Source organism: Geospiza fortis, unplaced genomic scaffold (genome assembly GCF_000277835.1).
Source record: "Geospiza fortis unplaced genomic scaffold, GeoFor_1.0 scaffold138, whole genome shotgun sequence".
Lineage (NCBI taxonomy): Eukaryota > Metazoa > Chordata > Aves > Passeriformes > Thraupidae > Geospiza > Geospiza fortis.
The window spans coordinates 1,558,277-1,576,136 of record NW_005054307.1 but is presented as its reverse complement, the minus strand read 5'-3'; the positions used below and the strand labels follow the sequence as shown (position 1 = coordinate 1,576,136).

The window sequence follows — 17,860 nt, the reverse complement described above, 5'->3', positions numbered from 1 at the left end:
CCTGGTCACAAGGTTATATTATCATTAAAAATAGTAAGATCTTACTACTACAGTTTCCCTGGGTTAAATAAATTCTGTTTTACTAGCCTGATTCAAACTATATAAATGTAAAGTTTCAAAATGTTGAACAAAGGCAGTTTCTCAATAATTCGAAGTTATTCAGACCATTTACGTAACAGCAGGATACATGAATAATTAAATGCTCTGTAAGGTTTTATTTCAGAATGGAAATCATAAAGATTTCCATTTCCAAGGATACTCATAGAGTTTTCTTTTCCAGATGAAACACTGGCTCCAGCCACAATTGAAATAAACATTTTGATAACATGATTTCAGTAAAGAGAAGAAGGGGGAAGGAGGTAGAGGAGCCTCGAGAAAAGATCCATTTGTAAAACAAAGCAAATCTGCTGCAACTGAAATTCCCTTTTATTTCCTGTATAGGTGCCAGGTCTTGAACAGACACCCAATTTATTACCTTGTCAGCTGACTTATTAGGGTTGACACAAATCAAGCTGAAATATGCCTGACACACTGCAGTCAAGGCTTTTTTCACGCTTTAGCACAAAGCCAAACTTTCCACAAGGTGGAGGGAAAGGGAGAGGGAGCTGTGGGAGTTCTATTCCCTGTTTTCTATCATCAAGATGAATATGATCTCCTCTCCCATTCTTAATATGCAAAACCCAAGGCTAAAGAATAATTCACCAAAATGATACAGCTGGGAAATTATTATCAGGCTCTGGAAAACCCTTGATTACAGGAAATAGCACCTACATTTTGAGAAAATGTTCCCACCAGACACAAAAGCTGAATCAAAGCCTCTCCTCTTCCTCAGTATGGCTTTCTTCTCCAGCATTTTAGCCTAAACAATACAAACCTCCAGTTTTCCTCAAGGACAAAGGAAAATACCAAATTCAAGTTGAAGTAAAAGGGAGGTGACTCAGGTATCCCTACTACTTGTATTTTACACAGTACTGCACAATATTTTGCCTGACAGAGCTGTCCTTTTATTCACCAAACCTATTCCTGTTGCACTTCACTTTTTATCCTCTAATTTATGACACAAATATTAATTTACAGTAGTGGGGGGCATAAAATGTGAAACAGCAGCTGTTGGAAGAAAAAATAGCAACAGTGTTACACTTTTTAAAAATTAGGTCCTAGTCTTGCTACATAATTCAATTTGTTTATCTTTGCTCATAAATAAGTAAATTTTTAATTGTATCAGTTAAAAATACAACAGAGATATTTTCATGAGAAATTCCACTGCCATCAGTGATATAATCCACAGCTGAAACTCATTATGCCCTAAGTTTTTGAAAGGTCTTCAGATACTTTTCATTACATGGTATCCTTAAAAGCTTAACAAGCGTGGTTTAAAACCTTCAGTGCAACTGAGCTTCTGGCACCGTAGCTTATTCCTCTTCTTTTGTGAGAATGGAAGTTGTATTTTTTTATACCTATTTATACCTGCCCAGCACTGGAGGCAGTAAATTTTATTCTAGTATCTTCAGGATACACCAGACTGGAATATTCTGCAATGTCATCTCCTACAAGGCAAAGCTCCTGATTTTTCAATTTTTGCACAACCATCACCACATGAGTTCAACACAAATGCTTGAATAGGACCTTTTTCCAGTTGAGGGTCTGATTTTGATCTGTCCTACTTGGCTGTTCCACTGAAATGAGCAAATCTGCATTATAGTTTGAGTTGCGAACAAGCCTATAATATTCTCAAAGGTCAGATATAAACAAGTAATGAGAAAAGGGTATTCTATTCAATTCAGGTTGTTCTAGATAGATTCAGAAAAAACAAAGGAACTAGTAAGAGTTCCTACGGTCTGTAAAAATACGGTGAAATATCTTCAGTGAAACATCACAGCACCTCAAATGATGAAATAAGGAAAAATATTTACATGAGAATTTATGTTGAACTCCTTTGGTCATACTGAATGTTTTAAAAGTTAGTTTGTTTTTGTCCATGATACACAGTAGTGAAAGTCTATTCTTTTCAGATCTGTAACACTGATTTACAGAATCATTAAGAGACACATTCCCCAATTTTCCTAACTTATAAGTGTTGACCCAAGAAACTAGATTGGCCAGCTCTAAAAATGCTACCCCTGTGCTCCATCTAGTGGAGTCCTGATTTAAGATTAATTCACTATTTAGCAGGGATGTCCTTCAGTCAGAAGGGTACTCTATACACAAGCAATTTCTTTGAGGTTTTTTCAAAATGTGTGAAAATGACACAATTTACATTAATGAAAATACAAAAACATGGAATAAAAAATCTGGACAACATTTAATGGATTTGAGAAACCAGTATATTTGGTGAGCTACAGAGACTACTGAGCTTCATACCATATTTTCAATAAGGGTAAATTCAGTCCACAGTACCTTCACAGAAGAGCACAAGCATATTTCAACATCTACCCTGACAGCTTCTCTTTGCTTCTAAAGACATGGGAGGTGTAAAGCTGGGCTCTGACATTAGGAATGGGCAATCACCAAGCCACTTTCTGGCCTCACTGTACAGAAAAAAAAAACATGATGCAATACTAAGGATGTAGAAAAATATGCATTCTGTGTAAGAGGTTACAACCTAAAAGAGTAATTGGATCCCTAACAGGTTTGTGTGAAATACAGCAATCTGCAGAACATTATAGAACATAGAGACTACCTGTTGTTTCAGTCAATTAGTTTGAGAATATCCAAGCTCTCCCAAATCCTTCCTTGTAATGCAAGGTAGCTTATATGTAATTTCATTAGAAACTCCAGAGATTAAATTCTGGCTCAGATCTTCCCTTAGTCATCACTAAAAAGTTGCACTGCCTCACTGGCAGAACTCCTGTGTTCTGCCAGCAGCTATGCCCACATGTGCTCTCCAGCCTGCTTCAAACAAATGGAACCAGAGCACCAAAATGCTACAGTCTAAACCTCTGAAGATAAGTCTGCTGATACGCCTGGGAAGGGTGCAGATGGTAAAAGGGGATTAGGGAGGTAGTGATGAGCATGAGAGAGCAGGCAGGAAGCACTAGCATCTTTACTGGGCACAGCTGGATTTGGATTTACTGGAAGGCATGGCATGATTTACAACAAAATTATCAACTGTGCTGAAGTGATACAGTAAGAACACAGGATAATCAATCCACACAGAAGTAACTAATTTACTAACTTAGTCCCGATTGGCTCATCAATGCAAACCAGATTAAAAAAAACCCAAAAAACAACAATCTAATTAGATTAAACCAAAACCATTCAGGTAAGACAGTCACTGCCATGAGTTTAATTGAACTGATTTTAAAAATCCCTTTCCAGCGTCAGGCTCATGTCCTGAAAATCCTATCGGATCCTGTCGCACAGCACTACTCCCTTACTGAAATTGTTTATCTTACTCTGACTGCTTTACCTACAGAAGATTAGTGAGTTAATTCAAAACCTGTTCCTTTGACAGAGCTGTGAGGGCTGTGACCTTTGGCAAAATGTGGGAACAATCAACAGTGTATACAGGAGAGTGAAGCCAGGAGGGTGCTCTTGTGAAATATGTAACTACCTAGTGCTACTTGGACAGTGGGAGGAATAGGTAGGTGAGCAGATTCTGTCTTTTCAGGCCTGTTATTTATTAAAAATGATATTAATGATATTTTTTGAACACATCTATTGACAGTGCCTTAAACTGCCATAACTAGCTGCTGCAGGCATGATTGTGACTGCAGGTTCTGTAGAGACTGAACCTAAAGCCTGACAGCTCTTGGCTGTCCCTTTTCCATTCCCAGACAATTTGCTTGTCTCTCTGCCTAAAGCAAATACTGTTTTGCTCAGAGAGTGAACTAAAACAACTCCACCTGGGATCAGATGAGCACCTGAACCAATACAAGAGAAAGAGAGGACTATGTAAGTGAGTACAAGAAAGACAGAAATGCAGTAGCCAAGTTCAGTTGGTTTAAGGACATGGCATGGCACAGCAGCTCCTCTTCCCATTTAACCAGGTTAAGTGACTACCTTCCCAGTTTGGCCCCATCTGCTCATCACTGCCCTAAGTGTGGTGGTTACTAGTCCTCAGACCTGCCACCATAATTGCATGCATAGCTGCTCCCTGACCTGGCTCTGTCAAAATGAATGCAGCTGAGCTTAAACACCTCTTTTATAGTTCTTGGGGGGGCTTTTGTTTCTGCTTTTAGCGAGATCACTTTGTCAGGACCAGGTTAGGGAGCAATTAAATGTGCAGTTATGTTGGCAGATCTAAGGGGGCAGCTGGACCAGAAGCAACACATCTGACCATGCTCTAAACAAACATCTGTCCAAAGTCTTAGTCAAACAGATGTGGAGGAAAAATGTACCTAATAAGGCTTGAAGTGAAAATATAATTTACGAGAAACTGCATGTATCAAATTTTCTTCTAAGAAATCCAATCAGTAATTTATGAGATTGTAAGTTTCTATAGTGACATATGATGTATCTAATAGCTACTTCAGGAAACCAACACATACTTCAAATGGTTAAATCCATGCTGGCAACTTTTTTCTCTTCTGTCAAGACACTCCTAGCTCCACAAGGTTGTGAATAACTTGCACCAACTTGAGGCAAGTGTATTCTAATCAGCTCTGCATTTTGTTCCTCTTAAAAACTGAAAACCTTTGGCTTCAGATTGCAATTTTATATATGCTACAGAGCAGGTAACTCAGTAACACTACAAAAGCATTGAGTGTTTCTTGTCCTGTAACCCTGACTGCTCTTCTCCAATCCCATTTCTTGTTCTAGCACAAGACTGTGCACAGACATAGTAAGAATTGATGCAGGTTAGTGTGATGGGAAGGTGCTGAACCTGCTTCCCAAGCCACTTCAGTACAGGGCAACACAAATGCTGATGATGGCCAAAGAGGGGTGAAGGTACAGAGGGAGGAATGAGCAACCAGAAGTATCACTCAAAGGTGCCTCATTTGGGAGCATTGCTGGTCTAACCTGTACATGAGACTGCCTCTTCAATACAGCTTCTGAAAAAAGATTATTTAAAATCCAGATGATGTACAAAACTGAATACACTGGTCTACAGAAGAAACAGGATTTTTATTCCTTTGATTTAACTATTGCTGACGTGTAGATTCTTAAGATACTTACTAGCATGAACTAATCAAAAAGCATTTACTCATTCCATTCTCATGTTCAACAATTCAGAGAACTCCAACCTCCTCCGATTCAAAAATCAAGCTAAATAATGTATACAGACTGTGATATTCTCTTTAGAAACGGAGAAGTTCATTGTAGACTTGACTGACCAAACTGTGTCACACGTTATATACATATACACTCATACACTGTACGACTGTGTTGCAGAGCAGAACACTAAAAATTGGCAATTGAGCATGACCATAAAGAACAAATACTTTCCCAACTAGTTTAAAAACATACCTACCTCAGTTATCCCCCAAACACTTTTTGACTTGATTTATGTTCTGCTGCTTTAAAAGAAGAAATGGGTCAATATGAAATAATGCACATACTTGAAAAATGGATATTCATACCCAAAATAAACTTTCTCTTGGGAGAATATTTTTAAAGCAGCATTTAAAGTCTCTTGGCAATGATTAGCTAGAAAAGTTAGTAATTTATTTATTTAGAATAAAAGTTCTCAGAATTTTTTTACTAACATTTAGGATTCTGGGAGTAAACTTAGTAATACAAGTTTCTCCCAAATTAATTTTCATTCCATACAACATTTAGTATTTATACATGCAGAGGAATGCACAGTATGCATTAATGCAGAGAAGATTATATTTAAGAAATGTATGGGCTACTTTACAAGAGGTGATATGTATGCACAAACGATTCAACTTACTGCTGTTGAGTCTAATAAGCCTAAAAACAAAAACATTACCTTGTCTGATTAGACTTTTCCTCTTGCACGTACATTTTTAACATTTGGCATACAAGTATCAACAATTTATGATTTGAACTTTCTCAACAGAAAGTTGAAGTATGAAACACTAAATAAATACTGTTTGCCCTCAAGACATGCAGAAGTTCTGTTATACAGACTGTGAAATGGAAAAAATACTTAGAGGCTGACTATGGTTAGTGACTCCTAATTTTTTCATTAAATGTAAAGACCTCTTTGCAATGACATATTTGAAGCTTCATTTTAACTAATAGACTGAAGCCACCATTTTAGACCCAACCACAGGTTTTTTTAAGGAAGTGGCAAACCATTGCTGCTAGTTGAGAAAATGAAAATTAGTCCCTGGGAGAGGATACAATCAATGGTGTGTTAATCTAACCTTCAGCTGTTAATGATTTGCACTACTATTTCCCCTGATGCTGTGGGTTCTGCTGAAATATTGTTTTAGCAGTTTCTGTCAACTTTCCCTACCTTTTTTCTTCCTGAAAGGGACAGACTGAAGTGAAAATCTTAGCAACAGATTTTTGCCTGTGCTATTTTTTCCTCCTTTTTTTGTCTGACCCAGTTCTTTCACACCATGGAAGCACGAGACAGAAGGGTAAAAGAGTTCTGTTTTTTTCAGTTAGAGCCTTTTTAGACAGTCTGTTATTCACAACTCCTCTTACTTACAAAAGAGGTGTTACACTAAGCAGTCACCATTAGAATTGCAATATTAACATGAGATTAAATAGTTTAGGAAGTCTGTATTTTGCCCGCTTCTTTCACATTCACCCAAAAAGCTAAAAGTGTTACAGGACTCTTCTTTGGAAAGAACTGCTGAGGAGGGTCTGGTATTTCTAGTCACAAGAGCTGTGCAAGCAACCTGGAAGAGACTTCTTGTGCCGGTATAACAATAGATAGGTGTGGCAATCTTGGAGATTTGCCTGACTCTGTAAACTTTTGAGTCCTTAAGGATCTTTTGGTTCACTCAATTGAAACAATCTTGCAAAAGAAAACTGCATAGCCCACAAGCCAAATTCTGCAGCAAAGGACTGAGTGCCAAAATAATAAAAGTACTCAGCACCTTGCAAAGCTGCATTCCACACACACAACACCAGTTTTCTTAGCAAGCATTTCTTCCAGGAATGAGTGTATCTCGATCGTTTCAGTATCCTTAAAATAAAGCCAAAAGGACTTGCAAAACAATTCAAACTTACTTTACATGTATCTCAGGCCCTTTGTTTAACTTAATCAGTTCTGAATATTTGAGATGAATTGTGGGATTCACATTCTCTGCACAGAGAGAGACATAATTCTCTCTCTCAAGTTTTTCCTGGAGAAGCACAGAGACCAAAACAATTCTTATCTCATTTGCTGCTCCTGTGTTTTGGAACATGAGGAATATGCTGGAAGATTATTTACCTGAAGGAATTTGCTTGATTGGATTCTGGTGTGTTTTGTTTTCTTGACCAATCTGTGCGAACTGTCACATTTGTGACTGTGTCATGACGGTCGGTCAGGAGACAGTCACAAGATTCAGTTCAGTTGAGTGCTTGTGCAGTTTCAGATGTAGTGTAATATAGTATAGAATAATATAGTATAATAAAGTAATTAATTAGCCTTCTGATGTCGTGGAGTCAGATGCATCATTTCTCCCTGCCACAGGGGTTGCCTTGCTTTACAATAATGAATAAAGGTAAATATTCAGCATGGTAAGCCTGTCAAGTTTAAAGAATTTGGGTTAAGTTGAAGAAGCAACATTTGATCTATTTTAATGTTAGCTTCATGCAGACTACAGTAACCCATTATCAGGGTTGTGTGTTGCTGCACACAAATCTAATTTGTTGATAAATATTTCATTAATTCATAAAACATACTGAAAAGTTCAGTGTTGCTCCTTCAAGATCACGCTCACAATTCATTAAAAATTATTTGAATATAGGTACACTATATGTAGAAATAGCTTCACTAAATTCTCAAATAACTTAGACAACTTTGTTTGAAGACATAACTTTATGGTTGAGTATTTCTCATATTGAAAGCTCATGCCTCTCATTTTCAGATATTTCAAGAGTTTTGGACCGTGTCTTTAAAAGGTTTCATAAGGGATGTTTACTACCGATAATTAACACAATCTATCAGAAATTGTCTTTGTACCTAATGGACCTTGTCAAAGACTGTATTGATTAGAAAGTTTAAAAAAATCAATCAAATGACAAATGATCAATAGATTACAAAGAGGGTGATTTAGACATTTCACAAAATGAGTTCTACTAGCCAGAAGGGATAATTCTTTGTTGTTGTTCTTGCTACGCTCTTGTAATGTATTTGATCAAGAATCTGGTTTGAAAGAAAAGATTTCTAGTAAAATTTGCAGTGACATAAAGCAGGAACTTTTAGGTAACAAAGACAACTTTTCATGGATTCAGGCTACTTCAGGAGGACCAAATGTACAATCCATGTATTTCTATGTGGCCAAATATAAGAACATATTGCCTATGAATGAGGAATGTAAGCCACAGAATCCAAGAAAGTATTCAGGGATGAAAGACAGCTCAAAGGATCTGGGATATATAAAGGGAGGAACAACAAGTAGAAATAGAGAACAAATGACTTCATTATTTGGCACTGATGTAGTAGTTTCTGAAATATGGAGTGCACTTGAGACATCAACACTAAGAAGGCTGAAAAACTGCAGAGGATTCTGAAAAAAAGCTGGGGGAATAACAGAAAGGCTTGCAAATACCATATAGTAAAATTCAAATAATAAAAGCTTTTCTTCTTATAATGAAGAGATTATATACAATTTGAAGGTCACCTGCAAAGTCACACATGAGGAATAGAAATGTAACCCCGTTTGAAAAGAAAAGATGCAATAAAGCCTATCATCTGGAAGCTCATATCAAGCAAAGGCATATCTAAAACATGATATTACTTACAAGTGGCTAAAACCTGGAAAACACTTAGAGCAATTCATATGAATAATTTGCTGGATTTTTTTCACTGGGATTCACACTTAATCCACAGTGGCTATTACTTTAAAAAACAACTCTACTCACCAAACTAATTCTGGTAAATCTATGGCATTACATTGGAAAGTGAATTATATGATCATGTTTGCAGCAATTCTCTCATGAATTAAAATCCATTGAAGTCAAAGAAAAGATTAGGACTGTCTTTAAAGCACTTTGGATCACATGCATATTCACAATTCTATTGATCTAGTTATATATATCCAGTTTTATTTCTAAAGGTTAACAAAAACAATAGAGTTGGTTTGTTGGTTTTATTTTGTTATCTTTCCATATTTTAATGAAAGAAAACCCAGATTCTAAAATCTAGTCTAACATAAAATATAGTGAAGTCAGGTGAAGTCCCAGAAACAGCAAAAGGTGATAGCAAGATCCAATACAGTTTAATATAATATAATTGATGATAAATTGGTAATGTGGAGCTGGAGAACACCCTGTAAGAATCATATTTAGCCTTACAGATTAGAAAGATTTTATACACATCACTAAAATTTAATTGCATAAAGAAAGGTCCAGATGCCTTGTTTAATCATTTTGGATTAGCAATAACAACTTCAATACATAATTATATTTTCTTCCTTCTTAGTGATTAAAACCCAAACAACCTCAAGGCTGTACTCGTATACTCACTCTGGTAGTCGTGACAGGATACCCAAGGAAAGAGAACTTATCCCATCGTTGATCCGACCCGGCAGCTTACGCTTCTGAATCCAGCTGACAGCAAACTCCAGGCCAATGAAAGTAATGAAGAATGGAATACTCTAAAAATAGTTTGCAAAAACAAAACAAAAAAAAAGTCACAACAAAATAAAATTAGATACACTTTTCCAAACAGCATTTTATGCAGTGAGATGCTTCTCAGATTGGCTGGCACTTTAGTAGCTACTCCTGTAATAAAGCTCATAGCATGGACCTTACAAATCAGAACAACCAAGGCTACCATTTGATCCAAAACACCAGCAGAAATCTATTGCAGTAACCTCCTCCCACAGTGTTTTCTTTTGCACGTTCTGCACATAAACTCAAACATTATCAGAACAAAACACAAAAGTCTTTCCAGACTTCTATTTCTCATATTTAAGTAAAACAGTGAGAGCAGCAATATTTGTGGACTTCTCCAACCACAAAGTAGAACAGAATCTAGTTTGGATTTGATATTGTATGAAGTTTTCTGAGTGTTTTCAGCCACTGAATTTGGTATCCAACATTATTATCTGAAAGATATAGTAAAGTGAGTTTCTTTCTACTTGGCATTTCTATTGCCATGCTTTTCACTGCAGACAACAACAGCTCTTCTGTATGTGCTTTCATCAGTGAACCAAATAACTATGCAGCCCGTTTCAGTTTGGGCCACAAGCCATGTTCTCTTCCCAGACCAAGTGACAATGATACAATGTTCCCCTCTTTCTTTTGGATTATACTGACTGCAAAATAGTTTTCTGCCTTTTTGCAGAAAAGTATAATGATGAACAAGACTGGAACATTTCTCACTCACAGCATTGCTTTAGTCTGGGATTCAATTCTCACTGTCCATCTTCTATCCCAAGAAAAGCTGAAAATGCACAGCAACAGCACCTATTAGTGAAATGTGCAACTGGTGAGGACTATCAGACCTCTTCTCAATTCTTTATCATCTCAGGCAACAAGAAAAAGGCTTGAGTAACAGTAAGTCGTAGAGCAATTTTTTTTTAATAACACTGTAGTCCTAACAGTCCCTGCACTTCACATGCGCAAGGAATTAGGCAGTGGCAGCGTTTTAGCCATCTCCACCAAAATCTAGAAGGCCTGTGGCAAGGAAAATGGGAAGGAGTGATCAGATCTCTGTGCAAGCAAATGTTCCTTCAACAGCCTCCCTTGCTTTGTAGAAAACTTTTAGGTGACCTTTGAGACATTCAGACAACTGCTTTTTGGTTACATTAAGGCATAAAATTCCCACCGTATTTTGCAGGGCAAGAGAAATGCAAGAGCAGTTTTGCACCACTCTGGGACGCACCACACTGCCATACTTGCCCTGTAAGTTTTCTGCTGCTTCTGCTCCCTTCAAATGGCCTGCAAATACCTACAGCTTCAGTGCCTGGAACCCTCCAAACTGCACTGCTGTAGGAGAGAGCTGCTCCTGCCCATACAACAGTTTAATAGAAGCATGTTGTCTCTGCAAATACCATTGCATTCTGGAGGGCACTCATTTTTGTTGCCAAGTGAGATATGATCTGGGAATTCCTACTAGGCTGGGACAGTAAAGACACTAAGATGGATACAGACCAGATTGCTCAGACCAAGAATTGGATGATTCAAACCATCTCTTGCAAACAGCAAGAGATTTATAGTGTCTAGAAAATATGAAAGTTCATAAACTTCAGCAGCACAGGGTTAGGTTACAATAACAGAAGAACAGAGATTAATATCAACATGACACTTTTTAATTTAGGTGCCTATTTTAGGCATCTAAAAGCCCATATCTGATAGGCAACAACCGATGATATAAAAATCTTGAAAGCAAGGGAAGACCTGTAAAGGCCATAAAGCCTAAACAGCACCCAAGAAAACCAATGTGGCAAATCTTTCAATATTTCAAATAAGTAGGAAACAATATAATAATAAAATATATAATAAAAGAGTAAGGAAACCCTAAAACCTTCAATTTGAAACCAATGAAACATACTGGGAAAATACAAATACTCCTTGTTTTGCTCTCTATATCTGTTTAATTTCTAAGTAGACAAGACTTTTAATGTACATTTCCTAATTGATATAATCAAATAACAGATTCCTAACTTAGCAAACAAAGGTTGATGACCACAGCTGAACACTCCAGCAGAGAAAAGAGAGGTTTAATACAAAAAACTACAAAACACTTAATGACAATATTAAAAGGCAGTTCTAGCATAGACTACAAGGAGTTCTAAGGTATGGAACAGCACAAGCTGCAGAACAAATTGAATGGGCTCAGAACAGAGAAATTGAGGTGTTCTATTCATGAAATAAAAACAGTTAATAGGAAATGTACACTGTCTGTATTCCATGGGATGATTCATTTTACCTAGCAACCTCTGAAACAGTTGAAATACTTGACTTTATATGAATGTACACTATTACAAGTTCTGTCTTATTGACTTCATTAAATATTTTCCTCCCACTATGAAGCTGTGAAACAGCCAGGCAGTTGGCTCCACTTTTTGACTCAAAAATGGGGAGTGTCATAGCAAGGAGGATAAAGAGACATTCAGACATCCTTAACCTCCTGCTCATCAAGGAGATTATAAAAGAAAAGATTTATGGCATACCTCTTACTAGCTAAGAAATTACTACATCTCTCTCACATACCTACATTAAGCTTGGTCCAAAGCAGATCAAGGGGATCTACTACATCTGGGCGAGGATGTATTATTTATGTTACTTGACAGCTATTGTCATGGAGGGTGAAAAGGCATTCCCTGACCCAAACTGCCCACAGAGTAAGGATGAGATGTAATGCAACAGAAGAAGAATGCAAATAATTCAGGCAAAAAGGAGACCATAAGGGAGAAAATAGTTGCACTAGCCTAACCATTACTTTTCTTTTTTCCTGTTTGTTTTTTTGGTTTTGTTTTTTTGTAGTTGTTGTTTTTGTTGTTGTTGTTGTTGTTGTTTGGGGTTGGGGTTTTTTTTTTGTTTAAGTTAAAAGGACAATGAAGACATTTAAGAAACCCATCGAACCTGGCTATCTCTACGACTGTTTTCAAGGGTTGTCTCTACAAACAAAATGGCACAAAGTTAAGAAATAGCCACTGTTGACATCACAGGTCAGTGACATAAGACAGATCCTTTTGATACCTTCTGTCCATAAATGTTTTACTCTCTCTCTCTCTCTGTTTCCAGGTTTTTTCTCTTCACCCAACAGCAGAAATACTCAGTGGAGATTTGTGTTAGCTTGTGGTTTAGCTGAATAACTGATCCATAACATGAAAGCCTTACTCTGAGTACTGTGTAAGAGGGTTCCATTTTAAATAACCAACTCTACAGAACGCAAAGGACCATTCAAAATCAGTTTCCACGTTATACTATTGCAAAGAATAATATTCTAGGTTGAAACTCAGCATATACACATAGTTTTATTGCAATTCTTGAAACAGTTTTTGTTTCCCTAAAGTCCCAGATCTTTATAACATAAGAATCCCAACTTTCAAGTAAAACTAAATATTAAGGTTTTGTACCTCACTATTTAGAAGCAAATCCTAAAATGTGAATTGAGTTTAAATGTGAACTTATTCTTTAGGGTCTCAAGAGAGCAAATAGAAAACAGCGATTACTAAAGCTTTCATTTTGGAGTTCTCAGCAGAAGGACTGTCTCTTCGGAAGTCTGACTCATGGAAGTCTTTACAGAGCATAGGTGATAATTTCAGACCATAGCAAGCTACAAAGCTACAAAGTAAATTTGTGGTTCATGAAAACTATGTTTGGCAAACAAAAAGAATCATTCCACCACCTGTAGATTGTGAGAGAACAAAAAAAAAAAACAAAAAACCAACCAACAGAGCATGCAGAGACTAATCTTACACCCATAGAAAAGAGGATGCTCTTAAAATGAATGGACAAGCATTAGTACATCCTGTCCTAGATAAATGAAATTGACATACTTCCCAGATATACAGACAAATTAAGGGATTTGAATTCTACATAACAAAAAGTCTTATAAAAATAAATTCTATGACGATTATCAAAGATCCACACCCCTTTTCCCAGAATTTTGGAGATTTGTTGAAAGGGTGACCTTTCCCTGGGCACTGCTGCAGAGCTTTGCTGCTTGTCACTGGCAGCAGCTGATCAGCTCATGTTTTAAACAGGACTTGAGTCTCAGCTTATGCTTTAAACAGGACTTGAGGCCTCTCCATACAGCTCTGCCGACATACAGAGCAACAGTGCAAGGCCCATTGCTTCTGAAAATGGAAGCAATGTAACCAGAGACAGAAAGTACACTGCACAAGTTAAGCTAACTATTCTGTTCTCAGAACCAGAGCTGCTTCACCCCCTGCTGTCATTTCCCACCCAGATGTAACACCACAGGTAACTCTAGCTCCAAGGTGCCTCTCCTGTGAAGTGCCTGTATTTTGTAAGCCAACCAGCTCAATTTTGCAGATTGCTAAATCCATTAATATTTGGGTGACTTTGGAGGTTCTGCCACCTGTCTAATATTGGAAGGTGCCTATTCCCACAGCTGTAGCTATGTCATCTCATGTCCTAGAAATACTTTCATCCATCTGATACCCAAGAAATCACAGATCTGGGATGCAAATTCCACTACAGTGTCTCAGAAAAAAAAAAAAAAAAGGAAAAATCCCACACCATTTAGACACTAATGTAATCAGTAGTTTGTTTCACACATATACATCAACATTATCGTCTTTTAGAGTGAATTATTTGAGCTGAGGCCTTCATTTGTTACCAGCTCCACACTAAATTCTTTTTGTTCTGTGTTGAATTGAGTTCAGATATCCACCTCTATGTCTGTACCAATTAAAGGAGTTAGCACTCCCAAGACCTCCTCAAAAGGCTCATCAGGTCCCTATTAAATCTATTGCTGACTAATCCAATGGATATACTGCTTGTGTAATTGCTCCCTAAACAGTCAAGAATAGCAGCTGGAGAGGGACTAGATAGCTGCCATCTGCCCATAAACAAGGCCAGAAGAGGATGGATGAACTCTGCCTAAGCTCAGACCAAAGCCAAAGAGTTGATACAGTTATGCCACTAAAATACTTTTATATGCCTACTGAGACAAGCATCAAAAGATCTGTTCTAGCAAAAAATGCACTGTCAGAAGGGAAATCCAGCACAGCTAACCTAAGATAGGAATTTAAGCAAAGTATAACAGTAATCGGAAAACTTTTCTTTAATGCTATATTTTTTTGTGAGAAATATTCCTTTACAAGCTTATCCCAACACTGCTCTACAACAGCAGGAGCCTACAGGTGCTTTCATAATTCAAAGTACTAAGAATCCTTTCACAGACTTACAACTGTGTGCCTTAGTAAAAGAAATTCACAGTTTGGCTAATGTCTGACCTGAATATTGCACATGGGAGAATAAAGCCCAAGGATGTCAAGGTATGCTGCAGACAAGAAAGTGAATGATTTCCATTGGAAATGTGGGAATAGTAAAAGGGATTGAGGTAGTAAAGAGAGCTGGAAGAAGAGATCAGCTGACTAGGCACAACCATCGATCTTCCTTAATCATGACGTTGTATCTTAGTTGCAAAATACCTCTGAGGACAGCAGTCCATTGACCAGACACTGCACACACAGGCTGAGCTTGCAGCAGCTCTCTGCTTACCTTACACAAAAGGGTTTACCTTTGCAGATAACACCCCTCAGTGAAGGACAGCTGCATACTACAATTCCCAGAAAGCTGCTGATGGTGCTGCACTGCTCTGCACAGCCCATGGCACCCCCACTGCAGTCTGCCGGCAGCTGCTGCACAGCGCTCCAAGGTATACCTGTCAGAGAGGCTCGTCAGAACTATCAAAACCCATTTTAAAAGTGCAGCTCTTTAATGAAGCTGGGAATTCACTTTGACAAGGGCAAAATAGTGTTTATGTGCTGTCTCTGTGAACAGCTGACATCGATCTGGGTTCGAAGGAGCTGACAATCAAGATATGAGCAATAGGTAGGACAGAAGGGAGCAAAGGTATCTTCTTGGAAGTGAATAAACTGGCAGGGCAGGACGGGAGGGAAGGATATGCTGCTGACAAGGGAGTTCTCACCCATGACCTCTGTACTCTTGCCTTGGATGTTTAGGACACAGCACTGTCCCAACACAAATATTTGTTCTAAATTCTCTTAAACAATCTTTATTTTTTATTTTAATTAGAAACCTTTTATTTTTCTGTCTTTGACTGAGCTTGACTTAAGGGCACAGAGAGACCTGACTTTTTGCTTGCTTTAAGAACCATAAAAGCCAAACACAGTATCATATTTTCTTGTTTCCTCAGTTCAGTTTGCTGTCACTGTTCATCTTATCCGTGCTGATGGATATAACATTAGCACCAAGCCTCAGATATCTCAGTGATATCTGAAAACTCCAGCTCTTGGTACCAGGAGAAATCATCATTTAAGTATATGAAAATAGAGGGCACATTTACACTGGCAGCTTACAGGCAGAAAGCCCTTGAGAGAAAGACGGTTTTATCTTAATTTAGGTGCCCTTTCGCGGACATAGTTTCAGTGAGGCGCCCGTGGCTTTTGAAAACAGGAGCAGGTGGGCAAAGGGAAGGGCGAGGGATGCAGCCAGGGTGGGAAAGGAGGGGACTCTCACCTTCTCTACGTAGTCGGGCACCTCCTCCACCGTGCGGAAGGAGCTCTCTCCGGGCGCCAGCGCGTAGAAGAGGGCGCGCCCCGCCGCGGCCTCGCCTCGCCACCCCGTGGGCCCGAGGGCTGAAGGGCTGCCGTGGAGAAAGCTAACAATTTCTGCTTCCCCCCCTGGTTCGGAGGTTTGCTTGGGTTTGGGGGCTGTTTTTTCTGTATGTGTCATCGCTGCCTGGCCCACTTCTGGCAGCTGGGAGAAAGCTCTCGCGCACCCCAGCTCCTTTCTAACCCTGGAAAGTCTGAGAACCTCAAAAATCCGCAGAGCTCAAGTCACTCTTTCTCAATTTTAGACAGAATTCTACACAAAAATAGAAATTATTGCTCAGGTTTGGAGTTCTATAAAATAAAATGTTGAGGGTTTTGAGAAACAAGCCAAGGTGTGCTCGTAGACTCCTGTTCAGCTGTATGGGTTAGTCCAGAATTCTTCCCATTAAAAGCTGTTATTTTTTTAATAGGGCTTATCATGGCTCCATTTTATATAGCTTCAGTTAACATCACTGCATTGAAAGTAGCCTCAGGAAGCCGTCGATTATGCTTTCATTTATGAAGGAATGAAAACTAGGGAAACAGAAATGGTGAAAAGAGATATATGTAGATCCTTGTAGAAAATTACTTTTAGGAATGCAAGTAAGGACAGGCTTTGTGCATTCAAGACCTTTGGTCTGAAGCTCAGGAGCATGCCAAATGTTTGTCAATCATGCTTGATATTTGGTGTTAGTACAAATAATAAGATTTCTGATGAAATAGATTAGCCAACAATAAAATAACACAATGTCTCAACAATCCCTTCATCTCAAATGTACAGTTCCACTAACAGTCTTTGCAGATGAAATGAACTGCAAATCCTGCTGTAAAAGATTTTACCACAATTTAAATTCTGACAGTCATTAAAAAAGATTTTTACTTTGCATCAGCCTTTAGTTTTGGAAAGGAACTATGCCAGGTAATTTCAGCTGAAGTTTCTGTTTAGGAAAAGTGCAATGCAAAGAAATTGACATTTTAAAAACTGAAATATTACACATCTGTGATGTTTGTATTAAATAAGTTTCCATTTAAGCAACAGCATGGAAGGTCGACTTAAACAATATTTTGCAGTTTGAATAATGTTGCAATACTGTAGACAATGGCTGTCAGGAAATTACTGGAAATACCAATAAAATATTTGACTTTTAACTGAACAAAGCAAAACTATTGTAAAAGGGCATTGATGATGAAATAGAGTTGGACACTCTCTTAATATGCGTAGTTTATACTAATACTGTAAGTAAAAAAATTATTAAATTTATTTAAGTGCTTTAAAATTGTATCCTAGTGTTCTCAATTTCATTGGCAATTTATGATAACCTGAAATTCTTATAAAATTCTAGTTGTTAAATTCTAAAATCTGAGTTAATCTAAATAAAAATTCCAAATTTACTCAAAATCACACAAATCAGCAGCATTCTGACTAGATCTTCATGGCAGGCAATGGCAAAACATTTGCTTTTTCATTCAGATTAGCCTCAGTATTTCTGTGACATTACTCTCACATTCAAGCTCCTTTAACTCAGCCTCACCTCAGCCATACCATCTCACCCAGACCCCTTCCTTGGTGTTGTGCTGGTGTTCATCTT

General features: G+C 37.9%; 1 protein-coding gene across 1 annotated transcript in view; it reads right to left on the bottom strand.

The window, feature by feature from the left end:
- The window catches only part of AGMO (alkylglycerol monooxygenase), a 186,580-nt gene extending 170,167 nt beyond the window's left edge, over positions 1-16,413 (bottom strand). The window contains exons 1-2 of the mRNA XM_005418617.2: positions 16,198-16,413; positions 9,538-9,668 (exon numbers count right to left, since the gene is read on the bottom strand). Coding sequence (XP_005418674.1) covers positions 9,538-9,668; positions 16,198-16,413 — 347 coding nt within the window. The remainder of the gene's footprint in view (positions 1-9,537; positions 9,669-16,197) is intronic.
- Between the last annotated feature and the right edge of the window lie 1,447 nt (positions 16,414-17,860).